At 40.9% G+C, this 18,679-nt stretch overlaps 4 protein-coding genes across 4 annotated transcripts in view; 2 read left to right on the forward strand and 2 right to left on the reverse strand.

Annotated features, from left to right (window-relative positions):
* slc24a1 (solute carrier family 24 member 1) overlaps positions 1–1,973 on the reverse strand; it is a 7,091-nt gene extending 5,118 nt beyond the window's left edge. The window contains exons 1-3 of the mRNA XM_031861975.1: positions 1,921–1,973; positions 1,579–1,685; positions 79–1,274 (exon numbers count right to left, since the gene is read on the reverse strand). Coding sequence (XP_031717835.1) covers positions 79–1,122 — 1,044 coding nt within the window. The 5' untranslated portion in view covers positions 1,123–1,274; positions 1,579–1,685; positions 1,921–1,973. The remainder of the gene's footprint in view (positions 1–78; positions 1,275–1,578; positions 1,686–1,920) is intronic.
* A 559-nt stretch (positions 1,974–2,532) lies between these two features.
* On the forward strand, positions 2,533–6,937 carry ints14 (integrator complex subunit 14). Its single transcript, XM_031867538.1, has 12 exons — positions 2,533–2,597; positions 2,914–3,200; positions 3,344–3,451; positions 3,610–3,765; positions 3,958–4,076; positions 4,168–4,310; positions 4,401–4,493; positions 4,883–5,027; positions 5,152–5,285; positions 5,648–5,766; positions 6,084–6,149; positions 6,239–6,937. Exons 2-12 carry the CDS (start codon positions 2,979–2,981, stop codon positions 6,470–6,472), a joined length of 1,539 nt encoding a protein of 512 aa, XP_031723398.1. The 5' UTR covers positions 2,533–2,597; positions 2,914–2,978; the 3' UTR covers positions 6,473–6,937.
* Positions 6,673–11,989, reverse strand: hacd3 (3-hydroxyacyl-CoA dehydratase 3). The gene is made up of 11 exons (XM_031867551.1): positions 11,843–11,989; positions 10,996–11,038; positions 10,833–10,906; positions 10,569–10,733; positions 10,356–10,401; positions 10,162–10,272; positions 9,931–10,058; positions 9,709–9,821; positions 7,689–7,795; positions 7,482–7,613; positions 6,673–7,374 (listed from the first exon to the last, which is right to left on the reverse strand). The coding sequence occupies exons 1-11, from the start codon at positions 11,918–11,920 to the stop codon at positions 7,298–7,300; spliced, it is 1,074 nt and encodes a 357-aa protein (XP_031723411.1). The 5' UTR covers positions 11,921–11,989; the 3' UTR covers positions 6,673–7,297.
* A 1,585-nt stretch (positions 11,990–13,574) lies between these two features.
* ppcdc (phosphopantothenoylcysteine decarboxylase) lies at positions 13,575–17,269 on the forward strand. Its single transcript, XM_031865583.1, has 5 exons — positions 13,575–13,769; positions 14,637–14,732; positions 15,075–15,203; positions 15,313–15,481; positions 16,452–17,269. Exons 1-5 carry the CDS (start codon positions 13,626–13,628, stop codon positions 16,544–16,546), a joined length of 633 nt encoding a protein of 210 aa, XP_031721443.1. The 5' UTR covers positions 13,575–13,625; the 3' UTR covers positions 16,547–17,269.
* The last annotated feature ends 1,410 nt before the right edge of the window (positions 17,270–18,679 follow it).

Below are 18,679 nucleotides of genomic sequence, written 5' to 3' on the forward strand. Positions count from 1 at the left end.
TAAACAACTTTGGGCCAATGCCTGGACACTGTTATTGAGGACATGAAAGAGCTGACAAAGTTCTGTCAAAGTTCTTACCTTTTCAGGTTCTTCCACAGCAATAATTCTGACAATGTTCTTGTTTTTGAGGAGTAGGGCCTTGAAGGTCTTCTCTATTTGCACATTGAACTTCATGAAAATCACATAGAGAGTGTAACAGGCCACCAGCATCGCGCTCTCCCACCACAGTATGACATTATCCAAGAAGAAGATGATGAGTAAGATGAGGCCAACTATGTAGAAAGATACGTCTCTGAAAAGTGGCCACCAAGTTAGTTGAAGTACCTCCCGTGAAAACAAAGCACACGTTCCAATCACAAACAAAATGTTGAAAACTGCGGAACCAACGATTGTGCCTATACCAACATTGCTGTGGGCAATGAAGACTCCTATAAAGGATGTGAAAAGCTCAGGAGCAGAGCCTCCGGCAGCCATGAAAGTGGCTCCTGCTACGTCTTCAGAGATGGCTAACTTGTCTGTGATTACCCCCAGCGCAGGAACAAAGAACTCATCGCACACAATTGCAAGTGAAATGAACATGTACAACATGCCAAAAATATGGAGGATCACCCAGCCTCGTCTACGGTCATCAACGGAAAAAATATCTTCAGGGTATTCACCCTTTATATGTGGAGCATCACCAGGAGGAGCTGGAGTGATGGTGGCCACAGGAGGAGCTGGAGCTGGTTTGGGTGTCTGCCGTGGAGGCTCGGGGGCCACATAGATGCAATGCACAATAGTCCGGTTTGTAGTCGGTGATGGAGGAGATTCAGTGGAGGTCAAAGCTTTAAAATCTGAAGTTGTATCTGAGTGATGTGTCACGTGCATCTCTGGCGTTGTTTGATCTGTGGGCTCTAATTCATGTGTTGCAGTGAGAGGTTCCTCCAGCCCCTGAATCTCTACTGTAGCCTCCTCAACCCCCTCTGTTGAACCTTCTCCAAAATCTTCTCCAATCTGAGACATTGGCAAAGGCTGGTACAGTCTGGCACTGATGGTCAGCTGGTAGAGCGTACAGAGAGAAACCACGGAAAGGAGAAACAAGACCCGGCTCAGCTGCAGCCGCTTCCTTCTTGTGCAATACATGTTCCTCCAAAGCAGTGATGATACTGGCTATGGAGAATTAAAGCTGCATAAATGGGCTTTTGGTCTACAAGTCCAGCTCCCTCCCCAGCAGGGTGAATCTAAAACTTCAGCGGCGTGATTCATGTCATCCTCATCTCCTTGGAAAACCCAGCCTAGACAAAATGACATTTATATAGCAGGTAGCACAACAGTAGTTTTCATTTGAAAGCATGTGAACTATTCAGACAATGCTCCTAATCATTAAATAAATAATGTCCGTCACAGCATTAGTGATAAAGTCATTTTTCCCACCTCCAAAACAGAATGAAATAAAATGAGTGACAGATAAACACAATAGACAAATAAATAAATGTCCCCACAAAGAAAAACTGGATAACAACTAAAGTAAATGTCACAACACATAAATCACAAAGAGAACAAACGACACCATGCATTTTATTAAAGATGCAGACTTACCACAGAATCAATGTCTTTCAAAGTCAGGGGTGCAAAAATCTCCCACAGCAGGTTTCCACTGTTGATTATTGCAGCACAAGCAAACGTCCAAACTGTTTCCAATGGCCCTTGGGTTATGTAGGACACAGGGCAAGTCTTCACAATGGATCAACATAATACCTGAGGTCTTCTAAGAGGATTATGTGCATTGTCTCACTCTCACTTTATCATGAGCATACAATATTTAATTTATTGCAAAATAAAAATTATGCTTTAGTCTAATGCTGTTATGTTGCACAACTCTAGCATAAACATTAATTTATGAAGCCTGAGACGGACACTTGACACTTGTGGGGGACTTACTGTGTGCCTATTCGACATGTTATGACATAACAGCCATTCAATTATGTCATTTTCTTTGGCCAAACATGATCTCACTCTGATCTCGCAACGTGACGTTTCCTGGCTAACACATTATGCCTGAAGATATCACTCATTCTTTTTTATTGAAAAAATGTCGTATCTTCTGTATTTCGGGTGGTTTTGCTAAAAAAAAAAAAAAGCAAGGGTAAAGTTCTTCTTCGTTTTGTTTAATGGCGGTAGCTGGAATGTGGGCCAGAGGAGAAAACAAGCAATCTAAACAAACTAAACAAAATATAAATCTAATATTTATTAAACTCAAACAAGGCTTTATACTTTCCTTCCTCAATGCAAAATAAATTGAGAGGGGAAGTTGGGAGCTTTTGCGGTCGCTGGTTCCCGTGGTCCTAATGCGTGCCAAGTTTCTGTTTTTTTTTTTCTTATTACGCTTGTTTGTTTTTAATATAACGTTAGTTTTTGGACTGTAAAAAGTAGAGGGGTACAATACTATTATCTGAAATGGGGGCATGGCGTTCTTGTAGATTTTTCAGCACAGAAATGTGAAACTTCCAAAGAATATACAGGAACTAGTTATTCTAAAGTACATTGTTGTCGCCCGGACGGAAGTAGTGGTGCACAGTCAAACACACAAACACTGATGGCGAGCAAAACGTTGAATGGCACGTATACATTTAGTTGTTATCATATTAATTACTCATTTCATAGTTTAACTTAAAGGTAGTTATCTTCTCACAATTGTTAAATGGTCAACAGAACTGTTTGGTCTTCCGGTGTTACATTACAGAATGCTAGCGTATGTTAGCCAACATTTGCTAACCTCTGCTGTGATCATAGGTTGTGACTTGTTTCTTTTCTTAGCTTTAATGTCGTTAATGTTCGTAGTTTCTTAGCACGTCCCCAGAGACAGTAAGTGACACCATGTAATATTACGTTTGCTAACTTCTCATCTTCCTCTTAATTCTTTTTTTTATTCAGTGAGAGCACATTGGTGGGTACTATAAGTCCATTGTGTTGTTGGTCATCTATTCAATCAGTGCGCCATGCCTACCGTGGTCCTAATGGACGTGTCTCTGTCCATGACACGGCCAGTGTTGCTGGATGGCAGCGAGGAGTTTCAGAGGAAGAACCTGGCTGTCCACGGACTGAACATGTTGTTTGAACACATGGCCTCAAACTACCGCTTGGAGTTCACATCACTGATGGCCTTTTCTTCCCTCTGGGAGCTCTTGGTGCCTTTCACCAGAGATTACAATGCATTACAGGTACAAATATAAATAAATAAAATATCCTCATATGAGAAATCAATCTGAAAAGTCAAAGCATGTTTTTCTCGTTTTGGAGAAAACGAGATGTAACATTGGAGAAGAGTTGCGGATTAACTTAATTAATGTATTTTTGTGCACAGGAGGCTCTGAGCAACCTGGAAGATTATGACAAGACATGTCTGGAATCAGCTCTTAATGGAGTTAGTAATGTGGTACAGCAGGAGTGGGGCAGTGCCTGTCCCTGTCAGGTAAATTGGCAGGTCCTTTATACATCATCTTCATCATCACACCTCCTTAATACAGCTGGTGTGCGGTCAAATAATGTGTTCATTGTGGTTTCATCCATCTGTACCCATCTATTGTTGCATGGGGTTATGTTTATGTACCGCCGTCCTCTGTCCTGCAGGTGGTGCTGGTTACCGATGGATCTCTTGGTATTGGAAAGGGTTCCCTACGTCACTCCCTCCAAACACTGAAGCATCGAGTGGATGACAAGAAGTTCCCACTCCCTTTCCCCTTCCCTACCAAAATGTTCATCATGTCTGTAGCCAATGCAGAGGAGGTACTGACTGAGTGAACAATTGATTTCTACTTATTTGCATCTTGACCTGAACACAGTCAGTGTAAAACTATGGAGGAAATGTGATCAGATACCAGGCGACCAGAAGCAGCTGGTCATAAAGACGATCTACGGTCTACTGGGCCTTGATAGCTTCGATATTGTTGAAGAAATCCTTGTCTTGTGCTATTGCAGTTACAGATGACTGATGCCATGGACAACTTGGAGGAGCTACTTCGTCTCAGCGGAGGTGATGGACAGATCTTTACTACGGAGGGACCTCTTTGCATGAAGAGTGTACAGGCCATGTTTGGGTATGACTCTTACTGGGAAATAATCCAGAAAGAAATGTACATTTCAATGTTTATATATTTACTTTCGGAGAATGTGTTTGTGTGTCTTCAGGAGGCTGATTGATCACGCGTACACTCCCCTCCATGCTGTGCTGCACTGTGGGAACTTGTCCTCGGACGTTCAGGTGTTCCCTCGGCCTGAGCCTATTGTGATGGATGAAGAAGTGGAACCCATGCCCCGATCAGTCAATACTGGTACCCGACTGGCTTCGAATTTCACAATTGAGAGTTCAAGTTCAACAATTTTCCCTTCATCACATCTTTATTCTGTTATACTTGTTTCAGATTTGGAAATTGTCGGCTTCATTGAAATTGCTGACATTTCCAGTCCTCCTGTTATTTCTAGACACTTGGTGTTGCCCATTAATGTAAACAAAGGTTAGTGTTGAACATGTGTTGTGTTGTTTTAAAGAAAAACTAAACATTCATAGACAGATCAGCTGTATAGCTCTTTGCTTTTGGTGTAACTAATTTTAACAGAAAATATGCCGATTCCGTTTAAAGCAGCAGATTGTTTAAAATCATCCACATCTATTTGCAACAAGGACAGCATATTATAATGTATAATATAATATATAAGACAAATGGGGAGAGAACACAAACAAGCTTCTGTTAACGCAACAGATCAATACTTTTTACACAGCTTATTGTCCCCTTCCATTGTCAAAAGTAAACCTCTTTTTTTAAAACACAAAAATCAAAGTCAATGAGCCCTCAGTATGCAATATTTTGGTATTTTCAATGTGTTTTATTTGTATTGCTTTCAGAGGTGGATGAAGTTGGCACAGGAACCACAGATGAGCTTGAGGAGGAACCCTCTGCCAGTCAAATGGCAGGCAAAAGTCCAAATTTCTGTGTACTTTTACATGGCAGCCTGAAAGTGGAGGGCATGGTGGCACTGGTTCAGCTGGGGTGAGATGCAGCAGAGCGTTTATATTTAACATATTCGAATTCTGTTCAAAATTGAGTGCATTTATATTTGAACACACCTGCAGAGTAAATGAAGAAATGGCCCTAAAAGTTAGCTTTTCCTCAGGCCGGAATGGTACGGCATGCTGTACTCCCAAGCTGACAGTAAAAAGAAATCAAACCTGATGATGTCTCTGTTTGAGCCCGGTCCAGAACCTCTGCCTTGGCTGGGCAAGATCACACATCTGGGACCAATATCAGGTAAGCCTTCACTTCTCCTGTTTTCTCTGCAGACACAAACAAGCACACAGCATGTTGTAGAACAAAACATCGCCATCGTCTCTTTTGCACTGCTTATATACTCCGTAGCGTCTTGTTCCTGAACGCATCATTTTCCGTGTATGACACGTTTGGGATATTGTAAAACTCTGCATTTTAATGTAACTTATGACCCACTATGATGACCCACTATGATAACCCTTGTAAAGTTAACTGCTTGTTGTTTTTCCTAAAGACCAAAGGCCTTTCTGTTTATAATCAAGCAGTTAATAATTTACAGTTTTCTGACTTTGATCCTGATACCGACTTCTCTCTGATGTTTCACGGCCGTCCTGGTATTTCAGAGGCTGCTGAAAATCCCTACGGAGAGGACGACAGTAAAAGTCCTTTCCCTCTGCAGCCCTCGGCCAAACGAAGCTACGCCCAGAATGTCACTGTGTGGATTAAGGCCAGTGGACTACAGGTAAAGTAAAGTCACCGTATTCAAGCGCCGCTGTTTGTTGAAGTTACAAGGGAAACGACAGTTGAGTCATAAAAACTTGCCGTCCTTGGTTTGTGTTCCTAAAGTCTAAATGTTGTGGTACATAAGAGAGACTGGAGGGAGTGTTTTCTCTCAGTGCATTGCAGCTCGGGCCTTCCTCAATTAATAGTAGCACAGTTTCAATTTAGAGAGTAATTAACTGGCTAAATTTACTGAATAAAGCTTGAACACACTGAGATGTTATTCCAAACATATTTCTGCTCATCATTCACTTAAGTTATCATGCTGTCATTCCACAGACTGATGTCCAGAAGATCCTGAGGAATGCAAGGAAATTGCCAGATAAAACTCAAACCTTCTACAAGGTAAATCAAGCTGGAAATGGCTCTGAACTATGAACTCAACCCATCACTTTCCTAATTTAACTTACGGTTTTGATTTTTGGATCTGCCAGGAGCTAAACCGTCTTCGGAAGGCCGCCCTGGCTTTTGGTTTCTGGGAGCTCCTGAAGGGAGTGGCGGACCTGTTGGAGAGAGAGTGCACCCTGCTGCCAGACTCCGCCCACCCGGATGCCGCTTTCCAGCTCTCCCACGCTGCACAGCAACTCAAACTGGCCAGCACTGGTGACTCCCAGTATGCTGCTTTCGATCACAACATTGCTCCAATGCACACAGACTTCTCCAGCTGAGCCACGTCTCAATTAGTAATTACCTAAAATATAGTACCCTCAGCCTGTATGTGTGCTTTATGTGGTTTAAAGAAATCTAAGTGAACCTAAAGGAGTCTGTTTGATAACGTACTCCTTTGACTGAGGTGATGAGGTGTTTGTAAAATAGGTGTTTTCTTTTTTTTTTTTAACATGTTTCTTTGTATGACCGTTTCCACAAATTGACCAGATAACATTTTTTTATTCAGTGTCAAATAACATTTACAAGAAACCTGTGAAATGACTGTTATTGTTGGCATTTAAAATTCAGGTGAAAATAATGAAATAAAGCGGGGAAGGCATACAAAGTCTACATAGCAGGATATTATTGAGCAGAAGTGACACAAAATGTTCAGATTTTAGAAGTAACCAGAGTCGTTTTTCCTGAGGTTTGTTGGACGGTTCAAAAATCTGGAATGTTAACAATTAAAGTATTTCTTGAGATTTGTTCTTGTTTCATACACAAATGACTGTATCTCAAATAACACTAACAATACCACTGCAAAGGAAACAGTATCACAAAAGGATAGATATCAATTTCTATGGCTTATTATAGTGCTTTTCTTATCTACGAAATACGAACTTACATCTTAAAGAAATTAATCACCAGTTTATGAAAGTCAATGCAATGATGAAATATTGCATCATAGAGGATGTTCATGTTGACCACAAATTAAAGAAAAACAACTTCCTGTAACAAAAACTACTAATTTGACTGGAACACTGTTGAGTATAATTTTAAACATGTCATCCAGAAACAAGCAGGCAGCAAAGGTGTCAGAGGAGTGTTGTTGTTGGTGCTGAAGCTCAATTTGCTTTCCTCTTCTTGGTACGGAAACGCCTCATCCTTTGCTTGTGAAGATGACGAAAGTTGATAAAGAGTCCTGAAGAGGTAAACCAAAACGTTGATATCAGAACAAAAATGCTGACATTAGAACAAACTCTTTGCTTGAATATATACATATGATTAATGTTTCATATGAAGACTTACCCAGAAACATGAGGACGAGATAGACGTACAGGGCGCAAGAGAAGCTGATGGAGGTACCGACGGCTTTGGGCAGAGGAATGCGGAAGAGTTTGGCCTCGTCAAAGATGGGAATGGATTGGACCACAGCAACAGCTACGTGGGATTGGGAGATACATTTCAGTACTTGTATGAAGAATTAGTAATTCTGAGAGAAACAAACAAGCTCACCTTCAGCTACAACACCTAATGGGTACAGCGGTATCCAGATCGTGTACCGCAGCCATGTGAGGGTTTTCCACTCTGTGTTGAAACAGCCCAGCATGTAAAATGGATACCTGAAATTGGAGCATCATGAAGAAACAATGTGTTATTAATCAACTGACACATTAATAACAGTCCGTCTTCATAACAATGGAGCCTGAATGACCTGTTTATTGTAACCCTTGACCTCAAAACCTGTCAAACTGCACCTGCATTGCTTCTGCACTTTGCACTTTGCCTTACAGTGCTGCTGTTGTGTTGACCGTTTTACCTTCTGTTGTAACACTCGTGACGACCCCTCCCTTCCACCAGGGGTCTGTGTCTGTTTCCTCTCAGGTTGTCTTCCAGGATGTTGATCGGCAGCTAACGAGCCCCACCTGAGCCTGCTGGGTTGGTCCCAGCTATAAAGGCTGCCCCTCTTCTTTGGCTGGGTTCCTCTCTGACTGCTACCTTGTTTAGTTAGTTAGGTTTAGTTAGTTAGTTGTACTTTAAATAAATGTCTATTTATTGCTCTTATCACTCGTCTTGTCTCCCTCATGTTACGACTTTTTGAGCCGGGTCGTGACATATGGGGGCTCGTCCACTTCTGATTGACCTGGTGTCTGCAGTAATTCGAATTAGTAGCAGCTGTAGCATTGTAGGCTGCGTGCTGTGTGTGGAGCGGTTGCACAATCTGCTTGTTGGGAGACATGGACGAGTTTAGTGAGTAGGCTGTTTTCCTGTGTTTGGTTATTGTAGCAGCTGTAGTGATCAGTGTTCCTGAGGAGTGTTTGTCACTGAGCATGTGCTATGCTGGTGGTTTTTGCGGAACAGAGTTTAGGTGGTCCTGTAGACACTGAGTAAGTTGCTGCTGTTCTGTCCCTGTTAGGCTGAAGAGCGGACTCCCTTTGGAGGCCGTTGGGGGGTTTCTGTAGTGTGGCGTGAAAGTGGTTAGAGCAGTTGTCTCGGGGGCACGTCCGAGGCTGCAAGTGGGTGGCCAGTTCCTGGTTGCTTTACCGGGCCTGCGGGTTTTGGTGCATAAGTAGCACCTGAAGACTAGGGGGGAGTTTAGTTAGTCTCTGGTTAGGCAGTCAGAGGGACATGGAGGCAGTGATGTTGGCTGTGTATGGGCTGCTCTTGCTGTGGTGTTAAATTCTGTTCCTGGTTTTATTGAGGGGAAACTAGTTTCTGGTGTTTCCTGATAACTGCATGTTTTGGTTTCTGGTTTTGTATTCTGGTGGTCATGTTCTGGACTCTGTAACAAGAGCATTGCACAGCCTGTTGGGTGTCTGGGTATTGGACCCAGTTACCTTGCAGGTGGAGCCTGAAGACTGCTGCTGCACAGTAGGTATTCATAGTTCATAGGGTAAGTAAGTGGGTAATAAAAGGAGGGATGTGGTGAACAGGTTTTTGTATTTGTGCGGTGACAGGCAAGTTGGTAACTTGGCCTGTTACCTTCAGGAACATAAGCGCTACAGCTCGGGCCTTGATTGGGTGAGTTGAGTGGTAGTTTGGTTGCCTCTTTGCACATCTGTCAGGGGAACCTTTAGGCTACTACAGCTTAGCGCTTATGGTAGTTTGGTGCTTTCTGTTAGCTGGCAATTATGACAATTCCAGTTCTGGGAGTTCACCACTCGTTCATGCAGCTCATTGCATTGAGGGTCGTGACACACTGCAACTAAGAATTATTTTTAATACCAAAATCATCTGCTTATTATTTTTTGTCTGACTAACAGTCCAAACCCCAAAATATTCAAGTTGCTTGCAAAAAATTGTCATATTTGAGAACCTGGAATCATCAAATGTTTGTCATTTATGATGGCATATACACCATCATGTATAATTGCCCTTTCAATGGTCAGTTTGCTTGAACCCACAGCATTTTGAACAAAACATTTTTGTTTTGCAAACCCTTCATACAGACTATCATTTTTTAAAGAGGACTCTCTACAACCTAAAAGCATGAAAGACAGTTCAAACATATAGATTAAGGCAGATGCAGAATTACCTGAAAATCTCAATGGCACTCCACAGATAGAAAACGAAGAACACGACTGGCTGGTTGTGCATTTCTTCCACACTACCAAAAATGATGAAGAGAATAAAATTCCTTCCAACCACCTAGTAGAAGAACAAAACCCAAACAAAAATAGTTGTTACACTTGAAACGTATTGGCACGGTTACAACAAGCAGGTGTCACTGCACATCAAACGAATGAGCAACCCATACCTGTATAAGAGTCGGAATAACACCCGTCCGGACTACACCAAAAGCAGCGTTAATGACCTCTACTGAGGCCAGGGTCTGGCAGAAGAACATCACATCCGATATGGTGTGAAATGTGTCATACAGAGAATCTGAGAGGAGAGTTAGAAATGATCGGTGTTGCCGGGTTTTTGAGAAGAAATTGATCAGAGAAGGAAAAACAAATAGAAAGTTAAGCCTCGTCTGTTTCCTCACCTTGGCCAAAGATAAAGAGCCGCACGGTCATGTTGACAAAGATCCATGAGAAGCCAAGAAACTGAACCAGATTATACACAAACAAATATCCTGTTGTCAGGCTGACGAACCCTGAAACATTTGAAAGAAAGAGAAAACATTGAGGCAACTGACAACTTGCTTGAAACTCTTAACTCGGACAGATTTGCACTCACCTTCCTCTTCGTGCCTTGAAGCCTTCAGCATGTTCCTTTTGTCCTCCTTAACAAAGTAAAACATATGTATACAAGTGTTCAATCTTTGGCCTTGTTATCAATAGTACATTCTTAGCCAGTTTGCAATATTGATTGTTATTTAATACAGCTGTCAAATGCACAGGGCGGTGCGTGTAAATGTCCCTCAGATGCAAACAAAAACATGAATCTCACTTTTTCCCGGATCTCCATCTCAGCATCGGACTCGTCCAGCCAGCGGTCGAAGTCTGGTGTCAGGAAGAGTGGTTTGCGCTCCTGTAGCGTCAGTCTTTCCCACCAGCCTCGCTGCTCTTTCTGCAAAGTGATATTCACCTGCCGCTGCGTGGACCTGTGGCTCACCTGGACGCACAGTTAATGAGCACAATCAACAAAACCAGTAGGCACAGGTAGAAAAAAAAAAAGGAAATATGTAGGACTGATTTTTAAATGGAGACATACCTCTGACTTTACCGGTAAAAGAAACTCCAAACTGAACTCGTATTCATTTTGTCCTTTTGCACCATGGCCCTGGGCTACACACAAAATACCACAACAATGTTACAAATCATGAACTTCTAGAAACATTTTCATTGCAGAAATGAACATGAAGTGTGTGTGTCACCTCTAAACTGAAGCACTTTTTCATGCACTTGGACATCGATGTTCTGCAAAAAAGAAGCAGAAAGGCAGATGATGAGCTTATACTTCCTCTTAAGAGTTAGAATTCAAGCATTATATTACAACTGGTGCACACTACAGCGGAAGAGACAATATTAAGGTCTATTCAAAGTCTAGGCATATTCAAAACAAAGCTAAGGCTAGTTTAACAATCTACAATCCATCAACCATAGTGACATTTAATAATGAGCCACAATCATTTCCTTGTTTAAAGAAGATTGAGGAAATGACCCGTTTCACACATTATCCACCCTGAATCAGCTCTTGTTCATGTTACTGTTTGCATGTACATGTATAAACAGTACTATAAAAAACAAACTATATGACTATGATGCCAACATTTAGACAGGAGTAAACAAAAGTGTGCTGAAGAGTGTCCTTCAGGCAGCCTGATATCTTTGGATGAAGCAGCACCTGCCCTTTAGCCTTAATAACCTCAACTCATGCAACTGACCGTGCGCGCGCACACACACACACACGTTCTTAAAACCATGATGCTCGTCTCTAAAGTAGCGCATCTCTTCACAGGGTTTGTGCGATTAAACCTGATTAACAATATCAGGCCTTAGCAGAGGGCTTTTTAAAATATCAACTATCACCTAACAACAACACGCATTTTTCCATTCCATTATGCAAAGTGTGCAGCTACCCAGCGGTGTGGCATTTTCAGGAACCTGCACCCTTCATTTGCTTAATCTAATATTTAGTTTTAGAGGCATACAATAGTGCACGAGCCATAGATAGATAGAAGTGAGTGCAGGTAGTTTGCAGGTCCTGTCTCGTTAGCTCACCTGAGCGTCCGTCAGCTCCACTCGCAGGTAAATGTCGTCATGGCGTTGAGCCCAATAAACGAGAGGCGTGAGCGGCATTAGGCTCGTTCGAGTTGAACTGCGCCTCGCCTGGAAAGCAGACGAGAGCAGGCGTACGTAGAAAGGGGCGTTGACAAAAAACTGCGTTCAAGTCGGACCGTTTTCAGCCGCCTGCTTCTTCTTCTTCTTCTTCTTTCTTTTGCTTTTTTTGGCGGTTGGCATACAGCTTTCGGGTGTATTACCGCCTCCCACTGATCTGGAGTCTGGACTAAGGACTCTAATACGACAACCAAACGAAAATAAATACATACATATATACACACACATACATATACATATGTGTGTAAATGAATAAAGATATATATATATATATATATATATATAGATATAAAAAATAAATAATAATACATTTCTTTCTCAAATTATATTCATTAGTGTTGTTGACTCTAAATATTCCAGAAAAAGTTTCCAACATTTGTCACTAAAGCTTTCCTCTCCAATCTCTCTTAGACCTTTTTTCAAAACGTCTCTCGCTGACTCGTACCTCTGACAGGACAATAAACATGGTCCACGGTTTCTTCTTCTCCACAAAATTTACACTTTCCATTATTATGCTTTCTAATAACAGAGGGAACTGTTCAGTCAGAGTCTTCAATGAGAGGAGCGGCGGTTCGATCCCCGGCTCCGCTAGGAGCATGTCGATGTGTCCTTGAGCAAGACACTTAACCCCAAAATTGCTGGTCTTTAAGTTTGGATGTCTTTTTATATATTTAACTATGTTATTATTATAATTGAGGATATAAGATTGGGCATATTTCAGTTATTGGATGTCATATTTATTTAAACATGTATATAAATAAATATATGTGAAGATAGCGTCATTTCTAAATCATACAACCGTAAATTTAAGAAATTTAAAAACTGAACCAACAGTCCAAACATCACAGCTACATAAACAGGCTCCACACGGAGGAAAAGCAGCGCTGCAAGTTTCCATCAGTGACAATTGTGCTTTTCTTTGAATATGTTTTGTGATGCTTCACAATCATTAATCGATGGACACATTCAGTGCTCTGACTGAAAACATGTTGACATCAAGTAGGATGTAGGCTTTCGCAATAAATATCTTTATTTACAGATGCTAAATAAATAACCTTATATATTATTATTGTTATTGCACAAAATGAGACTAGATGGCTATTAAGCCAACAATCTAGCGTTAAGTATTACAATTAGACAGACAATTAGGATTTACATTTTTTTATACTATATTTATCCTGTTAATTAAGGATAAATTTGTCTCTGCATTTGACCCATCCCTAAATATGGGGAGCAGTGGGATGTCTTTGACATGCGACACGTCAAAGGCCATGGTTCGAACAACCAACCTTGTAGTCACCAAACAACCCTCTTAACAAAGTGAGCCACGATCGCCCACCTTTTCCACTAAGGAAAATCTAAGAGCCAATCAGCTCTTGTTCCGTTTTTTTGTTGTTGTTGGTTCAAACAAATACCAGGCTGGACGAACAATGAATGGTCTTATCGCTTCACGCTAACTGGCGTGCAAGGGCTTCTTCAGCAAATACCCAGAATATTCCGCGAACGCGCGGTCACAATCCCTCAATGTAGCGACGTGCTCGTGCAGGAGAAAGAGACGTTGGTTGTGCTCTCCTCTGATTGGCTGGCAGGTGAATGTTTACGGAAATAGTGAAAAGGTGTTAAAGGGAGCGACAGTTTGTCGATCTGTTCTTGTTGATATACTAATATGGAGATAGCGGAGCATGTTGACGGTCTAATAACTGATTTGTCGAGATCTTGCGGGACATTTCGTGTTCTTGTTGGCGTGACGGGAAGCGTCGCATCATTGAAACTGCCTATTTTAGTATCCCAGCTCCTTCAGCTCCCTGGGGTGAGCTACTTCCGCCTTCATTCTTTTTATTCAGAGCCTGCTGTTAACGAGCGTGTCTTGTGTCTGTCTCAGTTACTTGTAAACCTAGTAGATGCCAATGCACCCTCACACATTATTGTTTCCCCACGTGGCAGAGCGCACAACTCACTCCTGCCGCAAGATGGAGATATTGCAGCTGTAAGCCAGCTGTGTAAAACATCTTATTATAGTCCTATTAGTCAGATACGTTATGGTTTAAAGCCTCACAAATGACAGTAAGAGAGATATCTGTATTATTGTGAGAAATGTTATACAATACATAGAATAAGGACAGTGTTAGGGCTTTATATTGTTATACTAAACACATTTGAGAGCTGTAACCATCCTAAATAGTTGCATAGATCATTCAGCATGAGAGAAACTCAAACTCTGGGAATTACACAAAGTAATGAATTTATCTAGAACAGTTTTTAATAATAAATATAATGGAAAAAGTCATAATATAGTGCGTCATAAAAAGTCATAGTAGAGTATAACATACAAAAAACTCATAAAAATGATAGTTTAAAAAAGTATTACTATAGTTTGTCATTAAAAAAACAAATCATAAAAAGTGATCCTTAATATGATAAGTGTATCATCATGAGGTCCTTAGAGGTGCAGTCAAAACCACATGCCCGGTGTTATTGTGAAAATATTGCAACACAATTCTGTGAAAGGTGCCTAAGTTCTTCTAAAATGTAAGACCCATAAATAGTCTCCAAGATAAGATCAGTTACTCAACATGTGTATGAGTCTCATCTTAGTTTTCCACCTCTTCAGCACTATAGCAATACTAATAAGTGCTTTAACAACCCCGTGACTGTTACTGTATGTTTTATGCTTTAGGTGGATGTAAGAGTAGTCACCACAGAGCATGCCAAGCACTTCTACAACTCTGCAGAGGTTTCAGTAAAAATCTACAGTGACGTGGATGAGTGGGAGGTAACAATGAATTTAAATGTCCTAGTGTAGCCATTCTTTACTGACAGTCTATAGCAGAGTTTCTCAAACGTGTTGCTTCTGATCAGCTGACTGGATTGTGTAAGCTTTTTTAAAATTATATTTTAATAACTGGTGTATTTTTAGTAATTAATAAGTGAAATAAGTGACATATCTGCACACAGTCCATTTTAAGGTCGCTGTATGCCATTAAAATGTAACTTTTGAAACTTAAAAGAATAAATGCAAAATGCCATTGAGTGATTTTGAAACTGGTCTAAAGTGTCATGCCACGAGGAAGTGTGTGTCATTGGTTGTGTTCCTGACAGCATGTCTCTGTTCTAGCTGTGGACTCGGAGAACTGATCCCGTGTTGCACATTGAACTACGGCGCTGGGCAGATCTACTCGTCATTGCCCCCCTTGATGCCAACACTCTTGGAAAGATTGCAAATGGTATTTGTGACAATCTCTTGGTAAGAAGATGAAATTCTTAAGTGATTACCTACAAAATGTTATGGCAAATAATAATTCATAACATGATTTCTATGAAATTATTTCCAATATGATTATTGTCTTTGGCAGACATGTGTGGTAAGAGCCTGGGATACCAGTCGCCCTCTCCTCTTCTGCCCCGCAATGAATACAGCTATGTGGCAGCATCCCATCACAGCCCAGCAGGTATCCAGGCTAACAGAGTTTGGATATGTGGAAATCCCCTGCATTGCTAAAAAGCTAGTATGTGGAGATGAAGGTGGGTTTAAATACAAGGAAGTAACCAGAAGATATTAAGTATCTACAACCTCTACTTTTACCTTGAGATGTCTCAGAATGCAGGACACAACAGGACACATTGGAAGCATAAACAGTACTCTAGCTTAAAGTGCTTCCATTATATAGATTATAACAGATAACTGTTTTAAGTATGCAGGTAAATCAAGAAATAATTCTTACCTTAAGTGACATAAGTCATCCTCAATGGCAGTAATTGTAAAATAATAAGTAAAGTTGTTGCATGTACCTTATGGTCATATCTGACCACAGACTTCAAGCTTTCAACCAGAGAAAGCCTAACCTTGATGTAACTACTAGCTCATCAGTTATATTTGTGCTTTTCCTTAGAACATACTTAAAACTCTTAAAGCCCTAAGAATGAGCTCTTCAGTTAAGAGTCTACTACTTAACTTACTTCTGTTTCCAACAAATTGAAATGAGGTTGGACCCAAAGCGGTTAGGGATGTTTGTTTTTCGAAGCGACATCCATTAAGTAAGATTAGATTGTTTGATCAACTCAGTCATGTACCAACTCGTACAGCAGAGGACAAATTGTTCTCAAAAATGTGCCAAATGCCAGAATTGATTTGGGGAGAATACACTTATTTCTTCAAGCATATCAACAGGTTGCACTGTTTTTTTATGTCCTTGATTAACTCCTCTGCTTTGTAAACTACTTTCTTTGTCATGTGTCTTGTGTCAATGAGAGTTAAAAAATGCTGCGTCTCTGATAGGGGGGTGTCCCCTTGATACATTTAAATGACCCGGCCAGCACAGATTTAGATATGCAAACCCTGGGAATGTAGAGAATATGTTTATCAAAGTGTGTTTGTGAGTATGGAGAATGTGCATAAGAAGTAAGAACAGGTATGTGTCTTCATTGTGTTGTCACTTCCAGGCCACTGGCTGCTAATGTTTGTGTAACTCTGTAATTCTTTACTTTGTTGCAGGTAAAGGGGCCATGGCAGAGGTATCGACTATTGTCAGTGTTGTTAATCAGTATCTTCAGAAACCAGATGAGACATCTCCGACAACATGCACATAACATTGTATTATACATTCAGCTAGCACCAAAACAAATAGAAATTAAAGCATGATGACATGTCTTCAAAATGAGTTTGTGTCCAAAGCTCCAAGGACACACAAACTCACAGAGTTGTTTTCATCCATTTCACCTCTTCTTGTTGGGATTGCACAGGTGTATAATAATACTGGTGTCTTCCTGACTCTTCTGTTAGTTTTGTTTCAGGGCAACCTGCAAATGTGTGAAAGTGTATTTCCACTTGTTATACATAACAGAAAATATTTGGAAAGAATACTGACAGTGTCAAAGATGAAATCAATTTGGATAATTTGGATTCAAAAGGGATTCTAACCGTGTTTGTATATGTTTTGTATTAAAAAAAATTTCTTTCAAGACTAACGTTGGACCCCATTTTCCCATATTTTGTATTCAAGTGACTAATAGGGACATTTTTTTCTGGAATTTGTCCAGTTTTGGTCCAGTTTTCTGTTTTTCAGTGTCAAAACAGCATCATGGAAAATGACTCTACAGGGAAATAAAACGTTTTTCTTTACCTTTTGCTTCATCCGGCCTATTTGTTCTTGTTTCCAAGTCCCACTCAAGGATAAATCTGAATGTGGAGCAGCAGCAGGTCCCACTCTTTGCAGCATTCTTCCTCTGTGGACCTTATAAAGCCACAACACCTACATGAACACCAGGAGTCTCCAGAGCTTGGCGGCCTTGAAGCAGCTGGTTCACCCTTCTCTTCCTGTTGCCCCTCTTTCTCTCTCCTTGTCTGTTCTTCAGTTTGTCTCAGCTCTTTATCTACATATAGGCTCACATAAATACAGGCGGCCATCGAATTCAAGGATCTCATGCCCATTGTCAAAATCATCTAAATAGTCAATCATGACACCAAAAATCTTTTTAAATGACACTGAGCTACGATTATTTCTGTACTGAAACACAAACTCTTCCCAGCCAAGCACACACATTTGAGAAGTTTGCCTCTCTCTGGCAGGGATCTCCTATAAGGTCTCGGAAACAACCCCACGTGGTTACATTTCGGACAAGATCATATTTTGGATCAGATAGGTAGAAAGCCCTGAAGGCAAACTTATCCGGTGTGTGTGTGACCACAGGTGTGCGAGGTTAACTGTCTTTTAATGAACTGGTTTATTTTCTCGTGCGTGAGGCAGGTATGTCGTAGGAGTGGGCCGGCCTTTAGGGGCCTATGTCGACTAACCAGGAAGTAAACATTCAGATCGATGATCCTCTGTGTCTCGTTCTTTTTACGGTGTCTTTTGAAAGACTATAAACGGAACAGTTTTGACGTGAGTGCTTTGAACAGGCATCGACACCTACCACCAACTGTGTCGTTCACTCTTGTCCTCGTTAAGTGTCCTCGGCATCTCAACCACAGCCACACGAATGAGTTGTTCATTTTACAGCAAACTCTTCCGTTTATTATAGTCTTTCCAAAGACACCGTAAAAACAATATGGGTCCAGAAAGGCCACTACCTGCCTATTACGCACGTGAATATACCCAGTTCATTCAAAACCAGTCTCGTCCCAACGGCATTCACGTTTCCATTGTTGTCTTCCGGCAACACGTCACCTTTTGAGATTTTGATTTTGTTTGTCATATATTAATATAATAATATAAATCTTGGTCATAAAAGAATGATTGACTTTCTCAGAGAAGAGACATTTGAATGTGTTGGAAATAAGTGCATGTTTACAGCTTGATGACAAAGAAATACATTTAATTATCGTATATGGGTCCATTACTGTTCTTTCTTGGTTGAGTATACTGTCCATTCAAAGTGATCCCGTCCACCCAAACCCAGTTGATACAATCTCCTTGCAGCATCCAGAACCATGTTGATTATGTTCAACTTCCCCTGTATTTCAACCATACAATAGAGTGAGACTCTCTCCATAATGTCAGGTACTTATAATAACAATCAGAGGCTGTCAGTGGCAAAAACAAGCACTTTTAGTGGACGTATATGATGGTGCCAGCTTGCCCCCATAGGATTACTTTACATTGTGTTCTTCCTCAACACTGGACCAATTTTGGAAATTGTTGTGGACAGTAGTCGGTTAGACTAATGGGGACAATGGGGAGACTAAATGATCAGGTTAAAAGATACAGCAAACTGGTCATTATG

The sequence above is a fragment of the Anarrhichthys ocellatus genome, unplaced genomic scaffold (assembly GCF_004355925.1).
Source record: "Anarrhichthys ocellatus isolate YVR2014 unplaced genomic scaffold, GSC_Weel_1.0 scaffold2, whole genome shotgun sequence".
Lineage (NCBI taxonomy): Eukaryota > Metazoa > Chordata > Actinopteri > Perciformes > Anarhichadidae > Anarrhichthys > Anarrhichthys ocellatus.

What these genes read in the sequence shown, in the direction of transcription:
- ints14 (XM_031867538.1), top strand. Translation starts at nt 2,979, where the DNA reads ATGCCTACCGTGGTCCTAATGGACGTGTCTCTGTCCATGACACGGCCA. An exon ending in GCAGTGCCTGTCCCTGTCAG is followed by an intron (nt 3,452 to 3,609) that starts GTAAATTGGCAG and finishes TCTGTCCTGCAG; the next exon opens with GTGGTGCTGGTTACCGATGG. An exon ending in ACATCTGGGACCAATATCAG is followed by an intron (nt 5,286 to 5,647) that starts GTAAGCCTTCAC and finishes CTGGTATTTCAG; the next exon opens with AGGCTGCTGAAAATCCCTAC.
- hacd3 (XM_031867551.1), bottom strand. Translation starts at nt 11,920, where the DNA reads ATGCCGCTCACGCCTCTCGTTTATTGGGCTCAACGCCATGACGACATT. An exon ending in TTTTACCGGTAAAGTCAGAG is followed by an intron (nt 10,734 to 10,832) that starts GTATGTCTCCAT and finishes CTGTGCGTCCAG; the next exon opens with GTGAGCCACAGGTCCACGCA. An exon ending in AGTGCCATTGAGATTTTCAG is followed by an intron (nt 7,796 to 9,708) that starts GTAATTCTGCAT and finishes CTCCAATTTCAG; the next exon opens with GTATCCATTTTACATGCTGG.
- ppcdc (XM_031865583.1), top strand. Translation starts at nt 13,626, where the DNA reads ATGGAGATAGCGGAGCATGTTGACGGTCTAATAACTGATTTGTCGAGA. An exon ending in AGCTCCTTCAGCTCCCTGGG is followed by an intron (nt 13,770 to 14,636) that starts GTGAGCTACTTC and finishes TTTATGCTTTAG; the next exon opens with GTGGATGTAAGAGTAGTCAC. An exon ending in GCTAGTATGTGGAGATGAAG is followed by an intron (nt 15,482 to 16,451) that starts GTGGGTTTAAAT and finishes ACTTTGTTGCAG; the next exon opens with GTAAAGGGGCCATGGCAGAG.